Source organism: Prionailurus viverrinus, chromosome B4 (genome assembly GCF_022837055.1).
Source record: "Prionailurus viverrinus isolate Anna chromosome B4, UM_Priviv_1.0, whole genome shotgun sequence".
NCBI classification, from domain to species: Eukaryota; Metazoa; Chordata; class Mammalia; order Carnivora; family Felidae; genus Prionailurus; species Prionailurus viverrinus.
Window position 1 is genome coordinate 74,435,428 of NC_062567.1, and position 18,219 is coordinate 74,453,646.

The 18,219-nt window shown below is 42.1% G+C and overlaps 1 protein-coding gene across 4 annotated transcripts in view; it reads left to right on the top strand.

The window, feature by feature from the left end:
- The window catches only part of DIP2B (disco interacting protein 2 homolog B), a 226,556-nt gene that overhangs the window by 93,434 nt on the left and 114,903 nt on the right, over positions 1-18,219 (top strand). For all 4 annotated transcript variants that reach the window (XM_047866182.1, XM_047866184.1, XM_047866183.1 and 1 more), the window contains exon 2: positions 14,634-14,705. In XM_047866182.1, the coding sequence (XP_047722138.1) occupies positions 14,634-14,705 (72 nt within the window). The remainder of the gene's footprint in view (positions 1-14,633; positions 14,706-18,219) is intronic.

Here is an 18,219-nt window from a genome sequence, read left to right on the forward strand (position 1 = left end):
AAATCGTATTACAAAAACTCATTTCAAATGGGAAAGGGAATAAGGAAATATTATTTCAAATTCATAATGACAGTATTTATAATGCAAGAATTTTAATAAAGTGTTCAAAAAGTCTGAGTATATAGCTATACTATAATTGAACAAATCCAACATTTGATTATTTCTAGCACTTACTGTGGAATAATGGTTTTTCTTATGACTACCCCCACTGTCATTATGAGAAGTGTTTATCCTGCTTAATATTCACATTTGATATATTGACAGCATTCAGGGCTTACTCGTTTGTAATACTATATTCAGACGTGAGGTGGTGTCTTACTGTTTGAGGGGCAAGTGTAGCCAAAGAATGCTATACTTGGTTTTTTGTTGTCATTGGGGGTGTGTGGCAGTCGTGGTGTTTTTTTCCCTTTAATTCCTAATTTTGATTGTGATTAGTACATTGAGTGAAGTACAGGAAATATCTGTTCAAACTCTGAAGTATTATTCCTCTCATTGTTGTCTTTGCTATTTTAGGAAGGAATTTGTTATTGTTTTTTTCTTTTTTTTTTTTTTTTTGCTTCAAGTGAAACTACAGGAAAGAGGTGGATTTTTTGGTAATGATATTGGAGGTTTAAATATCTCTAGGGGAACAATAGACACACACACATACACACACATACACACACACACACACACACACACACACACACACACACACACACACCATACTTTGTCAGCCAAATCGAAAGTTACATCTCCTAAACATTGGTGGATAGGTGTTTATGAAATTACAAGTCATTTATAAAAATCTCTAAGCAGTTCATCATATTTCATTCTTTCACTCTACTTTTTTCTCCTGCTAAGAACATCAGCTCTTGGACTACCGAAATGCCTCGACAGCTTTCTTTTGCATATTATGTGGCTGCAAGTTCATTTTTGTTCTTTTTGCTTGTTTTCCTACCCTTGCTCAGGGAGCCTCTCTATTCCTGAGGATTATTAACATTGAGCATTTATTCTTTTCCTGAGACTGCATTGAGGGGTGTGGGTTGTTTTTGTTTAATCTTTAAAAATAGTGACCACCAGTTATTTTAAATTTTGCCATGGTAAAAGAGGAACTGGTGGCAACATCTGGCAACATCTGTCTTTTATGAATGTTTGATCCAGGGTGGACCCTGCTGGATTTAGGAACTCCCTTTTCTCCACTACTGCTTCTGATGGTTTTCTGCTTTTCCTCTCCCTCTGCCTCCCTCTGCCTCTTCCCTTAGTAATCCATCCCTTTGATCTCTCTTCCAAGAGACCTGACCCCCCTCCCCCACCTCCACAACTTCCACCAGGTCCCCCAAAGCTGCTCCCCACACCAATAATAATCCCTTTGCTGACTGTCTCTGTTCCTCCCCTGGACCTTTATGAGGCCTAGGAAATTTTCAATTTTTAGTGTTTCTTCTAAAACATAAAATGATCTTCAGTCTTCTCTGTTCTTTATCACCTTTTCATGATTTTTGTCTTTAATAGTTTTTTTGTTGTCTTGTTTTTAATAGGTTCAAAGTGAGAAGAGAAAAGCAGGTGTGGGAAGCAGGAAAGGAGAACTGGCCTGGCAGGGAACCTTCGTATACCCTCCAGACCTCCCTTGCCCAATTGCTTTCAGCTTTCTCCATTTGGAATCCTGTCATTTCTTCCTGAGGGTGATGTGATCAGCCAACCCAAGATGGATCCTGACTGTATTTCCCCTAGAAGCTTTAAAAAGTTACAGAAGTTAGGTTGATAGTACTGCACATCATTTATTCACCAAGTATTTATTGCTGGTTGATTGGTTATTGATGAACAAATACTTGCTAGCCTGGATCCCATCATCCTTCCTTCCTTCCTTCCATCCTCCTTTCCTAGTAAACCCCAGCTCTAAATTATTCAAAGCAGCAGCAGCCTTCCTGCAGTGAAATTTTTCCCACTAGGGAAAATCACAAAACTGGAAATTAGTGCCGCTAGAAGTTCTGTTCTTGTCTCCCTGGACCCGCAGCAGTGCCTGGCACACTCTCCATTTCTTTCATTAATTCCCTCTGCCATTAGAGTAGCAGGTGTCCTTGAGTGCTTATTACTCTGTGCCAGGAACCAAGAACTTTGCTTATGTTATCTTTTTAATCCTTATAACATCGAGTTAGGTTCTATTATCTTTGTTTTACAGTTGAGGTAATTGAAGCTTAGAGAGGTTAACTAGCTTTTTCAGACACGGCTGGCTAACAACTAACTGGCAGAGCCCAGACTGTAGTCTGTATCAGCTTCAGAGCATGTTGCCTCCCTTTCGTCTGGTGGCAACTCAGTGTCTTTACTCTCCTCCAGCTCTCCATCCCTCTCAGCAAAGTACCTTAGAGAGGCAGCTTTCAGTGGTGGTTTCGGAGCTTGCACACTGGAGCCAGACTGTCTGGTTTGAAGCTAGATCTCCCAGTGTGTGTCCTCGTGCAGGTCACTTAATCTGCCTGTGCCTCACTCTGTTACCTCAAAACTGGGACAAAACTGGGACTAATAATAATACTACCGCATGGGATTGTTTTGAAGATTAAATGAGTCAATACTCACGTTAATGCTTTAGATGAATGGTACCTGGCATGAGATAAATATTAAATGAATTCAGAGGGGGAAATGGATGAAAACTTTTACTGTGATTCCTCCCCAGAAAGAAATTTATAGATCATCAGACCAGAGCCCTGTTGCCTTCTGCCCTGTTCCCTGTAGTCCCCCAACAGCTGTAGTTACTTATTCACCCTTATTTCCTTTCTTAGAGGAAGAGATACTAAAGTCTGACCATACTTCCAGTCTTTAATGCATCTTTTTAAAAAAATTTATTTATTTGAGAGAGAGAGAAAGGGAGAGAGAGTGCACGCGGGGGAGGGGCAGAGAGAAAGGGAAAGAATCCCAAGCAGGCTCAGGGCTGTCGGTGTGGAGCCGCACACAGGGCTCGAACTCACGAACCGTGAGGAGACCATGACCTGAGCTGAAATCAAGAGTCGGACATTTAACCAACTGAGCCTCCTAGGCACCCCCAGTCTTTCATACATCTTGACAAACACAGAAACTGATGATATTTGTTCAATACAACAGGATAAGAAGTCTGTTTGCCTACTTGAGGTGACTGCCCCAGGTTTCCAGCTCCTGTAAGCTCTGCCTGGCTGGCCCAGGGGCTGAGGATAAACATCTCCACGCCCATAAAGCACTCACAGATGGAGGACACATACCACATTCCCAGCATAGGTTCAGAAGCCCTGGAGCTAACTCATGAGGGAACCCAGGCCCCAGCTCTGGATCTTATTCCTTCTAATCTTTTCAGGAATTTTAGTCTTTATCAGATACCTTGTTCCTTTGCTCTATTTGATCACCTTCCTCCCCTGCTTAAAAGCCTTTGATGGCTTTCTCTCTCATTTGTAGTAAAATCCCAAATTCTTGGAATGGTGTTGAGGGCCCTGCAGGATCTGGGCTTCCCGCTGTCTCCAGAACCTCGTATCACCCCACTTGCTGCACTGCCCTGGCTTTCAGCTGTGCTCCTGCCCAGACCCACCCCATTCATCTTCTGGGTTGGGGGGTGGGGTGGGGGGGAGGGCTGGATATGCTTAGCATACCAGTGCAGGTCCACAGCCCTCCCGCCCCCAGCTCCTGTTTCATTTTCAAAATATTTAGACATAACTGGTTTTTTTAGGTCTCAGCTTAAATGTCACTTCCCCAGCTGCCCAGGCTAGGTCGGGTCCGGGATTGGAACCTGCCTGCAGTGGCATTGAGCAGTGTGCCTGCCACAGTCTCTTAATCGGGGGTCTCAGCCCCCCTGGACAACTTCTTTGTAGCCCTTATCCCACTTGTCACTAATTATATGATTGGTTTTGAATGTCTCTCTGTGCTCGAAGAGACTATGAACTTCATTACCATGGCTAAATTTGGGGACCATGTCTGTTCTCTTCTGTCTCCTACCCCTGAAGTAGTGCTTTGCAGGTAGGAAGCCCTTAGTATTTGTTGGTCGAGTCAAAGACTCACTCTCCTTGACTTTGTAGCCTCTCGTAGACTTCCCCATATCTCGTTCACTTTATAACAGAACATGCTGAAAGAAAAAAATCTGTTACTCTCACTTCACCTCTTATCCATTCTTCAGTACTATGCAATATTCTGTCTTCTTTCACTGTTCTGTTAAAGCTATTCTTGTCTGGACCACTGTTGATCTAGCTGTCAAATGCAGCAGGTATTTTTCTATCCTTATTTTACATCTGTGACAGTTCATTATTTTCTCCTTCTCTCTTTCCGTCTCCCTCCTGTCTCTCTCCATTCCCTCCTGGTCTCCCTGCTGTGCCCCAGTGTCATCTCGTTTTCCTCTGCTCATTCTTCAAATGTTAGTTTTCTCCCAGATTCCTTTTCTGGCTGCCTTCTCCTCTCACACTGCATTCCTTCTGATGATATCATTCACACTCAGGCCCTCACTTACCACCTCCTACGCTGATGCTGAAAATCTATATATCTATCCTGGAGCTCATCTATCATATGGCTACTGGATATCTTTCTTCGGTTTTGACTTGCCACACATGCCAGGCAAGTGGCATTCATCACACATTAGCAGCCTTAGATTTAATGCTCACTGGATCCTCCTTCCTACACGTGAGGAAAGCGAGGCCCAGAGAAGTATAGTGGCTTGCCCAGGACACAAAGAGCTGGTTTGGAGCAAATAGGGAAGAGAACATATCTCCTGACGCCTGGAATCTGAGATCCTAAATCTGTGCCAAACGCATACAGATAATCTGTTTTCTGCCTCACTGGGAAAGCCCTTTCCGCTGACCCCACACGAGCTGCTTATTTTGTGATCTGCGTACTAGCAGCGGTTCCGTACTTCTGTTTTTCCCTGTGTATCTTTGGTTTCCAGTATGAATCGGCTACCAACAAAATTCTTCATCTTTTTTTTAAATTTTCGCTTTATTTCTGCATTTGCAAGATGCCATACTTAGGTTTTGAGCGGGTGTTATTTTTTTCTATACCATTGATAAGGAATGCTTGGCGCATGACCTATTTACTTCAGTTTCAGTGATTGGTGTAGATGTTATTGCTTATGCCGTTTTAAAAAATGATGCTGGTGGAGACCGGTAGAAAGGCAGAGCAACTGAATATACCTAGCTGTTCTCAAAAGAAACAGTTATTTGGTTTTTCTGAGGAAAAATAAAGATAAAAGGAAGGTAAAGAAATGATAAAGAAAATCACTCCCCCTCACTTTTTCTAGGGTTTCTTTCCTAGGCATTTGCAGTTTTAGCCCTAAATCATCACAGCACCCATAGTTAGATGCTTATAATCCTGTTTTGTGCACAGTGGCACTATTTTATTTATACAAATTTACATATATTCGTTTAAACTAATCTCTACTCATTTCTGGTTTAGATATTTGTACTTCCTCTTTGATGTCAGCTTTCCTTCTTTCAGACTGTTAGCACCCAAAGTAACTAATTTTGTTGGCTCTTATTGCTAAAGATCTAGTACCCTGATGTGTCTTTAGAGGGACTCTTAATTCACTCTCTCCTCCGTTGTTGTTGTTGTTGTTGTTGTTGTTGTTGTTGTTGCTGTTGTTGTTAAAGAGAACCTACTAAACCAGAATTTTCTAGATAACCCTTTTAAGGATAAAGCTATTGTTGGGACTTAAGGGTGGGGCTAGGGCTGGAGTGGTGTCAGCTAAAACTAGTTGAATGTGTGCTTATGTGCCAGGGACTTTTGCGTTTATTCTCATTTAAGACTCATCATAAGCACTAAAGCTAGGAGTTATTCCAGTTTTACCTATTATGAAACTGAGGCCGACTTGTTCAGTAACTTGTCATGGAGCCAGGAAATCGGAAGACTCAGGGTCCAAACCCAGACCCGCCTCATGCTAGAACCCACGCTTTTTCTACCTACTGAACCATCTCAGGGATTCCTCCTGCTCTGTTTAGACATTCAGGGCATTTGTATAGCAAATTTCTTATTTGCAGACATAGTTTTTCTAATGGACAAATGAACATACCTTTTGCATTAGATGGATTAATTGAGGCAGCTGCCTGCTTAGAGTTCAGTTTCTCAGTGTGTTTCAAGTGCTTTACTCTGTTGCTTTTTATTTGTTTGAACTTGCTTGATGCCGTAGGTGAAATACCATCTGTAAGAAGTCATGTATATTTGACCTAGAAAACAGAACTGTGCAGCCAAAACAATTCTATGATTTGCGTTTTGGAAGAAAGCAATCTGGGCTTATTCTCAAGTTCTTGACATGGAAAATGTCTAGTTATTGTCCTAAATGAGGTGAGAGGACGTCTACTGAGAATGGAAATTTGAATGTCCTGAAGTTAATTTCCTTGAAAATCTTTTGTAAGATTAGCAAGTTTGAGTTAAAAGAAGATAAAACTATAGCTTTTGTAGGCTGCCAATGGAAGACTTTTAGAACCACTGATTTTTTTTTTTCCAAAAGAAAAATTAGATTAAAATAAAAATTCTCATCTTCTTTCAACAGATTGAAGTATTTTAACAGATTTCTTTCTGGCTAAACTGGGTATATTGTAGCTTTCACCCTTCTCTCAACATAAGATTAATTCTACATATGTGTAGAAAGAAACTACAAGGAGTTTTTAAAAAATAATTCAAGGTTTTTAATTCTTTAGAATCCTGTTGGCCACTTTCAATTCAGATATAGCAAGAAAACTGGGGAAAGACAAAGGCCAAAAAACCCCATGGCTGGTTTAAGGGGTGAGGCCATTGTTCTGTGTGGCCATGAACCTCTCCCACTCCTCCTGCCGCTGCAGTGGTTAGGACTCTGTGTACATAAAAACAGTGCTTTTGGGGGAAAAAAATGTATATTTGTTGTGAGCCTTTATATATTACCTCTGGAAGCGGAGTGGGGGGGGATATTTGGAGGATGGGTGACAGGTATATGTAATTCACTGAATAGAATTGTTTTAAGGCGAACATGATAAAAATTAATAAAAATTGTTCTTTGTCTTGTAGCCAGCGTCTCCTGGGTAGCATCCAAACCCTCTGCCTTTTAAAATTTTGCTAAGATCTGCCTCCATCACATTCTCAGCTATATTTCTGGCTCTTTTCTATGTGTCTACTTCCATTCCTTATGTATAAATGGCTGTAGCCCCGTCCTAGTCCCCATCTCCAGCCATAGCCAATATGTACCACCTTCCTGGCCTTAAGATTTACATGTAGAGGATAGAATAGGTTATTAGCTACAGCTGTAGATTAGAAGGTGATGACTCTCGAAGTTTTTCTTCTTAGTTTCTCATTTCTTTCCCTCCTAATTACTCCTAAACAACAAAAAAAGGCCACATTTTCTGTTAGCTGAATACTTAGTAATGATGTATAATGACTTTTTGCTGATTGTTTTTTAACTGCAGTTGGACAGGGTTTCCACAGTTGGCTGTCTCATTTAAAAGATAATTAAAAGACACAATTCATGCAGGGTTCTGCTTGGGGGGTGGGAGATGGGGGATGGGGGTGGATTTTTAATGCTTTCTGGAAAGTCATCTATATTTTGGAGTGAGTCAGAAAAATTGTTTATCTCATGTTATTCATTTTATGAACAATAGATTAGTTTTATACTTTTATTGCATCTGATTTGGGGGCCACCTACGAGTAAACAATGGACAAAGAACAATAAGAAAAGGCCAGAGACCCAGATGCTTGTCTAGCTCTGTATCTTTAAGCCAGACATTTACCTTTTCACCTCTGTTTCTTGTTCTGTAGTAAAGATGTCTTTTCTGTTTATTGAAGGGGAGTTTTAGGCAACTCAGACGAATTGCTGTCAGAATATTATGAAAAGTTAGAATGCTGGTTGTATTATATAGTGGCATTTAGTTAAGAAAGAAGTAAATTGATGCCCCGTGAGATAAATGTCAGCCCATTTCAACCAGGTGTCTGAAGAGTCCCTGTGGAGGCCCGGACGGTGGAATCCCCCAAGGCAGCAGGGCCCGGAGGAGCCACTGTAGGGCCAATGTCTGTTCCTCAGAGATTGCGTTCACAGCTTTTCTGTCCTTCTGTTGCTCCAGGTATGGTACTGTCTTCCGCAGCTGTGGGTTTGAGAACAGTCCTGACAGTCCTCCTTCAGGACCCAGCCTAAGAGACTGTGAAGTCTTCCCAGTCTTTCCGAGGCTAAAGTTGGAGCTTCTCTCTGAAGAATGATGATAGGGTAGTATTTAAGAGGAGGGGCCCTGGAGGCAGGACTGCCTGGGTTCAGATCCTGAGTACAGCGCCTACTGGGTATGACTGTGACAAGTAGCTGAAACTTTTTGTGGCTCGGTAACCTCACCTATTATGTGGGACTGATAAAAATACCACTTTATAAGGGATGTTGCGAGGCTCTCGGGACAGAGAGCCTACATAGTAGGCCCTCGATGAGTATTGTTGTTATTTACTTATTCTTAAGAGTGTTATTATTGTTATTTATCACCACTCTTTTCTGTTTCCATAGAATCTTTTACGTGATCTTTAGCGTAGCGCTTGCCACTTTTATTGTAATTATTTGTTTAAATTGGGAACTTTTTTTTAAAGTTCATATATTTTTGAGAGACAGAGAGCAACAGAAAGAGAGGGAGAGAGAGAGAATCCCAAGCAGGCTCCACGCTGTCAGTGCAGAGCCAGACATGGGGCTCAGTCTCACAAACTGTGTGATCATGGCCTGAGGTGAACAAACTCAAGAATCAGAGGCTCAACTGCCTGAGCCACCCAGGCGTCCCATTAGACTGGAACTTCTTAAAGACATAGATACTCTTTCTTTCCTCTTTGTTTGACACTCTGGATATCATCCATTCGGTGCTCAAAAAAGTTTTTGTGACCTCCCAAAGTCCCCCAAGCCACTGCCACCTCTGACTGAATCGGTATGAGTTTAAGGCAGGGCTGTGGTGGCACCTACCTTTTTATTTCCGTTGGAGCAGAAAGAGTTTATGGCTGAAACTGTAACCCTTGCTCTCTGTCCATCAAGATTCTACATACATACCATTTGGTGACCCTCCAGAAGTTCCCAAACCCCGTGTTTGTTTTGCTCAGGGTGCGTGCAATGTCATCTCTGAAAATTACCGAGCATTGTTCTGCTTCTCTCTGGCAGGTTAAATCGTGCAGGAACCATCAAACAGGGCCATATCCATACAGAGCAGTCAGCCGCAGGGCAAACCACTAGGTGGCTGCATCATTAGGAGTTTATGTCATATTTCTGATATTAGAATGAAAGGCCACACCCCACCCAGAATGTCACCTGCTCTGTTAAAGCTTTCCTTTCCCTACCCGGGCAGAGATCATGATGCTTCCTCTGGGTTCCATACTGTGTCTGATGTGCATCTCTCCCACAGCACTCAATTATGGACTCTTAGCACTGTTGCTTGCCTTCCTCTTCTCTCTTTGCAACATAGCTGCTGGCCCCGATCCCCACCTGGCCAGTAGTAGGCTTCAGTAGGCTTTCGGTAAAAGTTTGTTATATAGCCCAGACCCCATACCAGGTAGTCTGAATCACCATAAAAACTGCAAGATAGAGATTACTGTTAACCATTTTACACACATGGACACCGAGATTTATCAAGGGGTCAAGTAAAACCCATCTAGAGCCAAAATGCCAGGACATGGTAAGGCCGTGCTCCAGATGTAGTTCTGTCTGACACAAACTCTGAAGTGCTAACCACAGCACCAAACCACCTCACCGCTGCAAATATACATTCAAACGGCTTGACCCGTTTGTAGGACTCCTCCTCCTCTCACTGCTGACCTTCAAGAGGCTTGTGTGGCTAGTGGCTCTCACACACCTCTTGCCAGCCCCCTCCTCACTCTGCTTAAAGATGATTCCTGGGCTGCCTGTGCCAAGCTGCTTTCGTTGATCCCAGCTAGGCGAGGAGAGAAATTGGGAATGTATTTCCCTTAGTTTCTGCCTCACATATGTATCTTTCCATTTGTCTGGTGTCAGCTATTCAATATCGTAGCCGTGACCGTGCCAGAGCAACTGGGCAGTCCTGAGTCATGTGGGTCCCTGCATCTTCTTACAGGCTGCGTGCCTCCACACCTGCCGGGGGGCTGTGAATCCCTGCAAGTGGCTGCTCTTCTGTGTGCCTATGTGGGTGGAGAAATAACATTACCCTGGTGGCAAGGGAAAGCTAATCCTCTCTTTATTTGCTTAGCTCTCAAAAAACTTGAACGACAGGTTTAACTTAGATCTGTGCCGTTTTAATGCAAATTTTATACAGGTATAGTTACGGCATTCCTTTTTGTTTTATATGCCAGATGGCAGAAAATCTGTCCTGAGTAAGAATGCCTATGGTGTGACTGAGTGTCTTCGAGCTCCCGAGGTTCCTGCTCTCCCCTGAGGTTCTGTTACCACCAAGACAACATTCTTCCTCTCTTCTCCTGTCCCCTCCTCACATTAAGTGAGCAGAACCGCCCAGCACGCTCTAGACGTGATTCTTCAGTGCAGTGATTTCCAGACCTGCTTGATTTTTTTAAAGACTCATCGGAAGGCACTGGTTAGAATTCCAAGTATCTGTGTCTTAATCGAGACTTAGTGAGTCGGAATCTTCATGGGAGGAGCCCAGGAATTTGTATTTTTACAAGTCCTTCAGGTGATTCTCAAAAACTGGGTGTTTGGAAAATGTTGCTTTGGCGCAGCAAACACTGGTTAACTACTGGTGGTGAGAATGGCAGGCTGAAGGTGGGCAATGACAGAAATGTAGACTAACAGACTCAGTTATGTGTGCTAACTGAATTCCTTCAGTCGGGTCTTGCCCTCCTCTGGCTAAGGGATCCATCAGTATCTGGTGGAGTTCCTTCAGTTTTTCATGCCCAGTGATTTTATGTATTCCTCTCTTCAGGCAGGCCGAGTGCTGCTTTTCTGGTCACCTTTGAAGTCTAGCTGCCAAGTTTCAAAAAACTTGGTTCACTAGATTTCTCTCCCTGGGCCTTTCAGCTCCTGCTAACGTAAAGACTGCTGTTTCTCCCATTTCCAGTTTTCACCCAAGTACACACGTCTCTTTGATTGGTTATTCTCTCACTGCCTCCACCTTACTAATTCATTCAGTCATTCATTCAGCAAGTGTCTGTTGTGCCAGGCTGTGGGCGGGCTACAGAGATGAACATGACACAATCCCTGCCCTCAAGTGCACAGTCTAGTACGAACACAGATGTGTAAACAATTAAAATGCCAGCGATGTGCTAAGTGCTATCAGTGAAGTGTGTGCAGAGTTGAAGGGGCACCAGGAAGAAGTGACTTAGAAGTTGTAGCAGGTGTCACAGAGGAGGTGGCTTTTGAGCAGGGTCTTGTGGTCATAGAAAAGGGGGAGGGCATTTTAAAGGCTCATCACCACAGTCCTCACATTCTCGTCGCAGTTCATCTTCTGGGTCTCCTTAATGTCTTTGCTCATTTCTGGATCTAATGGAGCTGGTTGTCATGACTGAATTAGACTCCCATTGATTGACTTTTTTCAAAACTCAAGATGGTTAGTCGTTGATGAATGTCCAAGATCCCAAGTCTACTAGTCCTTCCCACAATCAGTTACTGAGAGTGAATGATTGAGACTCTAAACCCTGAAGAAAGCTTATAAAGGCCTTTTACTTTATCAGATGTGTTCTGAGCCAGCAGAAGTGGTCTTTGTGCCCTTCAGGGAGTGGGATGTGTATGTACAGTGGAGGTAGGGAAGCTTGTGAGGGGGAAATGGGGCAGGAGAATGCTCCTTTGTTTCTTTTGCAATAAAAGACTTGATTTCCTCTTTTTCCTTGGTAGGCTCCCACATCTCTGTTAGTTGTGTGTATTGTTGGAGATTACCTAAACCCTTCACTTTGCTAATTGACAAGGTTTGGTTTTTATTTCCAAAGAATGCACTATGGGTTTCCCTTATTGCCCTAGAAGACCAGAGATGAAGGGCCGTTGTGATTAAACTTGTATAGTCTAATAAGTATTTGTGATTGTACTTTTGAATATTTATTGTTTCTTGAAATAGTGGATGTTCATTATAGAAAAGTAAGAAAATACAGACAAGCAAAAAGGACAAGAAGCTAAAATCAGTCATAACTTTGCAAGCCGTGGCTAACCACTGTTAATATTTTGGTGCATAAAACTCCAGACTTTCTTTATGTATACATTTGTATGTGTAGAAATATTATTATTCAAAAAATTGAATATACTGTGTTAACTGTTTACTATCTTGCTTTTTCCCTGTTATATATATATATATATGTATATATATACACACACACTGTGACCATCTTATTGTGTTTACAAATATGTATTTATAGAACCATTCGTTCTTAATGAAAAAAATATTTTTGAGATTATGCAAATCATTCGGTCTTGTTTTTTTTAAATCAAACTTTGTTAAAGTATGTAAAACCAGTGAAACCCCTCATATTCCCGTTCCCCAAAGGGTAAACATTTATTTAATGTATATATAGCCTTCCAGACTATTTTCTATATATATGCAAACATACCTATTGCTATTTTGTACAAAATTAGATCCTATTATACTCACTGTTCTGCAACTTGCGTTTTTACCCTTTCTGTATTTTAGATATCTTCCTGTGCCAGTGCATTTGGAATACCGGCCTAGTATTATGTAGACCAGGGTTTCTTATCCTTAACACTATTGACATTTTGGACTGGCTAATTCTTCATTGTGGGACTGTCCTGTGCGTTGCAGGACACTTGGCAGCATCCCTGGCCTCTATCCCTTAAATGTCAGTAGCATCCCTTCCCTCTGGTTGTGACAAAAATATCTCTAGACATTGTCAGTTCTCCCCTGGGGAATAAAATCATTCCCAGTTGAAAGCCACTGGTATAGATGGTCTATGATGTAAACATCCAGATTCATTCCAGTGTTTTCATTGTAAAGAATGAGTCAGGTAATATTCTTATTTGATTTTTGTCACCTGTGTGCATATTGTCATTGTATAAATTCTAAAAAGGCAGGTGCTGAATCAAAATTTTGATAGAAATTGCCACATTACTCCAAAAAGATGGTAATAGTTTATTTTTCAGCTATATCCTGATCGTTCCAAAACTGTCTCCTCTTTCCTGAGTTCTAGATCCACATATCCAGTTGCTGGTTGGACATGTCCTTTTGTGTGTTTCATGGGCCTCTCCTAAGCTCAACTCCGGTTTTCTTTAGCCCGCCAAACTTGCATTTCTTGCTGTATTTCTCTGTCATGGAATAGCACTACCATCTGCCAGAAACCTTCTCACCCATATCCATCCAGTCCAGTCTTTCTCCCTAATATCTCTCTTAATTTATTCACTTCTTTTCATCCCTTATACCACTGTCTTTAAGCTACTCCTAACTTGCCCAGATCACTATAGGAAGTAGCATAAGGGTAACAGGTAGTCTCTCTGGCTTCTGCCCTTGATCTCACTCTCCTCAGGAAGAGTGAACTAACTTGCTGCACCGTGTAGCCTGTGTCACTCCCCTGCTTACGCCCCTCAGCGAGCCCTGCTGCCTCCCCACCATTGACTCCATCAGTCCTGTGCTGAGGTGAAAGGCAAATGACATTCACCACTCGTGGTTTGGAATCTGTGTCCATCAATGTTGTAAATGTTAATGTGCAACTTACTTTTTATGCTAAATTTTCACTTTAAACTTTTTTTTAATTAAAAAATTCTTTTTAAATTTATTTATTTTTTTTTTTAAGAGAGAATGCACAGGTTCATGGGTGGGGGAGAGGGAGAGAGAGAATCCCAAGCAGGTTCCACACAGAGCCCAGCGCAGGTCTCACGACCAACCGTGAGATCATGACCTGAGCCAAAATCAAAAGTCAGACGCTTAACCGACTGAGCCACCCAGGCGCCCCTGAAAGTTCTTTTTTAGAAAACAATGCTCTACCGTGTCACCTCACAACATATATTTATTCCCCCAGCTTTGAATTACTCATTCTCCCTTGATTAACTTTTGTTCTCCTGTGTTTCCTTTTCCTTTTAACCCTGCTCTCTACCCATTCATCTGCTACTCTTTCTTTAATACCTAGCATATTTCTTGGCACTTGAACCACACATTTTTTCCTCTATTAATCAGTTTATCCTTACTGCATTTGTCGCATGTGTAATTTTTGTGTGCTTCAAGTATACTTTTTAATTCAACCTTGTGAAAAGGACATAACATGTACATAAATAATACAAACCAGTGAATCAAGGGGAGGGGATATGAGAATTCCAGCCCTGGTTCAAGCATGGCTACTAAGATGCAGAGAGGCCTTTCAGGTATCCCACCCCAGTGTCTGAACCTTGACTCCTCCCCTGAACTAGACTCTTGATTTTGCGTGGTTCCATAGAGTACCTCCCATGCCAGTGGCATTCGTGCGGCCAGACTGAAACTTGGGAGAGATCATTTGTCTGCCAGCCTTGCAGCATTCCATTTTGGTCTATCTTAAATACCAAGGAAACGAGGGGTGCCTAGGAACTCGGGAATCTCTGACATGGTATGCAGCGTATTGCTGTGCTGGCTTGGTGTGGAGACAAGCCCTACAATTTTCCACAAGGAGTCGGCTCCAAGACTGTGGGAAATCACACATAGCAAAATCCTTGGCAAAGAACTATCCATTTTTTTTTCCTACTCTCTATGTGGTAATTCTATAACACTCTGTAATTAATTTTATTTTTACAGTGAACAACCGCAGAGTAAGAATAATGCATAACCTATTTCTGTTTCTTGCTATTTTAGGGGACATCACACAGAAGGGATACGAAAAGAAAAGGTCAAAACTCCTGTCTCCCTACATCCCACAGACACAAGGTAGGCAATGAGAAGTGGTTTAAGTCTCTTCAGTATTTTTACACCAAAGAATGCTATCTTACAGGAGATCTGTCTTTTGTTGGTTCCTGTTTTTTCCCTCCCTTCCTTACCAGGGGAGAGAAAAAAAAAAAAAAACGGAAGGAAAGAAAGGAGGAAATGAATCTTAATTGAGCATCTGCTGTGTGCGAGGCACTTTTAAAATACCTAAGTCATCAAATCACTTACACAGAGCTTGGGTGATAGTGTGTATGTGCACAGCTGACATGATTCAATGGTAGAAAATTCCAGGTCATGGAAAAGCTGCATCTTATTTATGCCGGAGCACAAACTGTGGTGGAGAGGAGCAAGGGCAGCAAAGATAAGAAGGATGAACAGACAGATTGAGTACTGCAGGGCAACTCAAGGATTAGTACCTGAGGATTTGGGGGTAAGAACCCTAATAAACTTGTCTATTAATTCACTTATTCCTTCTGCAAAGACACTGGTGGGTTCTTTCTATGTCAAACAGTCCTGAGTCATTGTGTGCTTAATTCCAAAGGGCTTGCTGTAACCTTTGCCTGTAGGCAAGGCTGTCTTGTCTCTAAGTCATCATATTTTTTTTCAAGTTACTCAGATTTGAGGATTTCCTTTGATATCCTGTTTCTACTTTAATCACTTTTACTATGAGGAATTTTTTCTTTATTTCTAATTCCTCCCCTGTAGTCAAAGTCCTATTTCCTCAAGCCTGCTCTTTGTGGAGCTAATTGCTTTTCTTTCTGGGTTGTAAATACCTTGTGGACTTTGTATTCCCCATAGTTCTAATAGTAAGCCTTGCACAGGGTATATGGTCTGTAAGTACTGAATGATTAATAGAACAAGAAAATGAATAATGGTGATGTTCCAATATATTTCACTCTTGTTTTATTTCCTGTATTATTCTTGGAAATTTCCCCCTGCAAAAACTAGTAGGTCAGTGCAGTGACAGCAATATCTTAATGAACAGACAGATGTCAAAAGGAATTGAGAGAGAAGAGGTAGAAGTGGGTCCAGTGACAACTAATGAAAAGCCAGCTTTTGCTGAGCAGGGCATGACAGAGGCTGCTTAAATGTGGATCTGGCCCATGCCCCTGTAGGGCCAGAGATTTACGTTAGTCACTTTGTGAAAAAGCAGTCGGATCCTGAGAAGGTAAGTCAATAAGAAATAGGATCAATATAAAAAAGGACTATGATCTGTCTGTTATCTGTAGTCAGGCTACATAGAAACCAGATTATGTTCAAAAACCAGTTTATCGGTTTATTATGAGAAACCACTGAGACATACTCAAACCTGTGTGGTCAGCACATTCTTGCACCTTGGGTAGGCCTACATGGGGAACCAGATCACAAATAGAAGGTGGTTCAGTGAGTACGAATCAGACATTTAATTGCGGTAGGCCAAGAGAATGGAACATAGCCATTTCACAGTAGGAAGGGTCTTGCAGATGATCTCGTGCGGAAGATAGAAGCCATTTGATGATAGCTCCTTCGGCTTCCTGCTCTCAGACTTCAGACTTGCCACATCTGTGCCCATCATGTTTACCTCCTTCCTTCTGGTTAGAAAGGTAATCTCTTCCTCTTATCTAAGGCCAGGACTTCCGCCTGTGCCTTGGATCCCCTCCCTCTTCCTTTCTCAGAGACCTTATATTATCATCCCCTGACACCAAGGACAAGGCAGTGGGAGTGGGCTGCCCCTGGTATGGGCAATAAGGTGTGCAGTATCTGTAAAAACTTAGAAAGCAGTAGTAAAGCCAACAAAAAGTTGGTCTACTTTTTATTATCACCCTGTCCAGCAGTTCTAAAGTCTGTAAGTATAAGATGCTCCTGCTGCCCTGCCCCCTTGGTGTGCCCTAGTCATGGCCTCCAGTTCCCGGCTCGCTTGTAAACTCGCTCTCTCCCTCTCAGCCAGATTCTTCCCTCCGCAGTCCATCATGCTTGCTACTGTTCTGCTAAAAAAAAAAAAAATCCTCCCTTGTCAGCCTCTTCCATTTACTCCCTCTCTGCTTCCCCTTTGTGATCAAACTGCTCCGAGCTGTCTGTACTTACTGTCTCAATTTTCTCAACTCTTCAGTTCTCAGCCTGTTCTAGTCCCTGCTAGAACTAGTTCAAGTGACATCACAGAGGAAGTTACCACTCTACCTCTCGAAACACTCCTTTTGAAACTTCTCTTCATTTTCTTACTCTCCTCTCGCTGGTGCTCCTAGTCATCCTTGACGGCTCGTCCTCCTCTGTTAAATGTTGGGATTTTCAAGGGAAGGGCCCAAGCCTTCTTGATGTCTCACTCGATGTCCGTGGCTCATAGACTGCAGCCTGCATCACAGTCGCTGGAGGGCTTGTCAGTACACAGATTGGAGGACCCCACTCTCAGGGTTTCTGATTCAGTAAGTCCAGGATGGGGCCCACGAATTTGCGTTTCTGTTGAATTCCCAGGTGGTGTTGAGGTTGCTGGTCCAGATACCACACTTTGAGAACCAGCGCTCTATCTCCCTCGAGTATTTCAGCCATACCTGTGGCTTTAATTACCATTTAAATACAAGTAACTCCAAAATATGTATCTTAAACTCATATCTCTCCTAAGCTTCTGACCCATAGATCCAACTACATACTTAACGTCTCCATTTATATAGCTTAAAGGAACCTCCATTTCAACATATTCGTCAAATCGATGACGTACACACACCATCCCTACCACCACAACCAACCCTTTCATACATGTACACACACACACACACACACACACACACACACACACACACACACAGCCACACACAGCAAAAAATAAAAACAAGAATCCAACCACAGTGACATTCAACCTGCTCTTAGGCTTCTCTTCTTGTTTTCTTCTTCTGAGTAAATCAGACTCACATCTGAAAGCCCAACAAGTTAGAGACTTAGAAATCCTCCTCAGCATCTCCTTAATTCCTCATCTCTTGTCTGTCACCAAGTTCTATCACTTTTCTGTTTCTTCATTTTTGGCAAGTTTAATTTTTTTCTAGGAAATCATCTATTTTGTTTATATTTTCAAATTTACTAAGTTGTCCACAATGTTCTCTTTATTTTTAAAGCCTCTGTTTGTTTACATTATTTACTTGGATCTCTTTTTTCTTTTGATGAGTCTTCCCAGGGGTGCCCGGGTGGCTCAGTCAGTTAAGCGTCTGACTTGGGCTCAGGTCACAATCTTGCGGTTCTTGAGTTTGAGCCCTGTGTCGGGCTCTGTGCTGACAGCTCAGAGCCTAGAGCCCGCTTCAGATTCTGTGTCTCCCTCTCTCTCTGCCCTTCTCCTGTTCATGCTCTGTCTCTGTCTCTGTCTCTCTCTCTCTCAAAAATAAATAAACGTTAAAAAATATTTAAAAAAAAAGTTTGTCTTTGCAAAGAATAAGCTTTTGGTTTTGTTGAAACTTTTTAAGTATGTCTTTATTTTCTGGTTTATTATTTTTGGCTTCCTCTTTTTTTTTTTTCCGGTGCTAAAAGGTGGTTTTATTAAAGCATGGGGACAGAA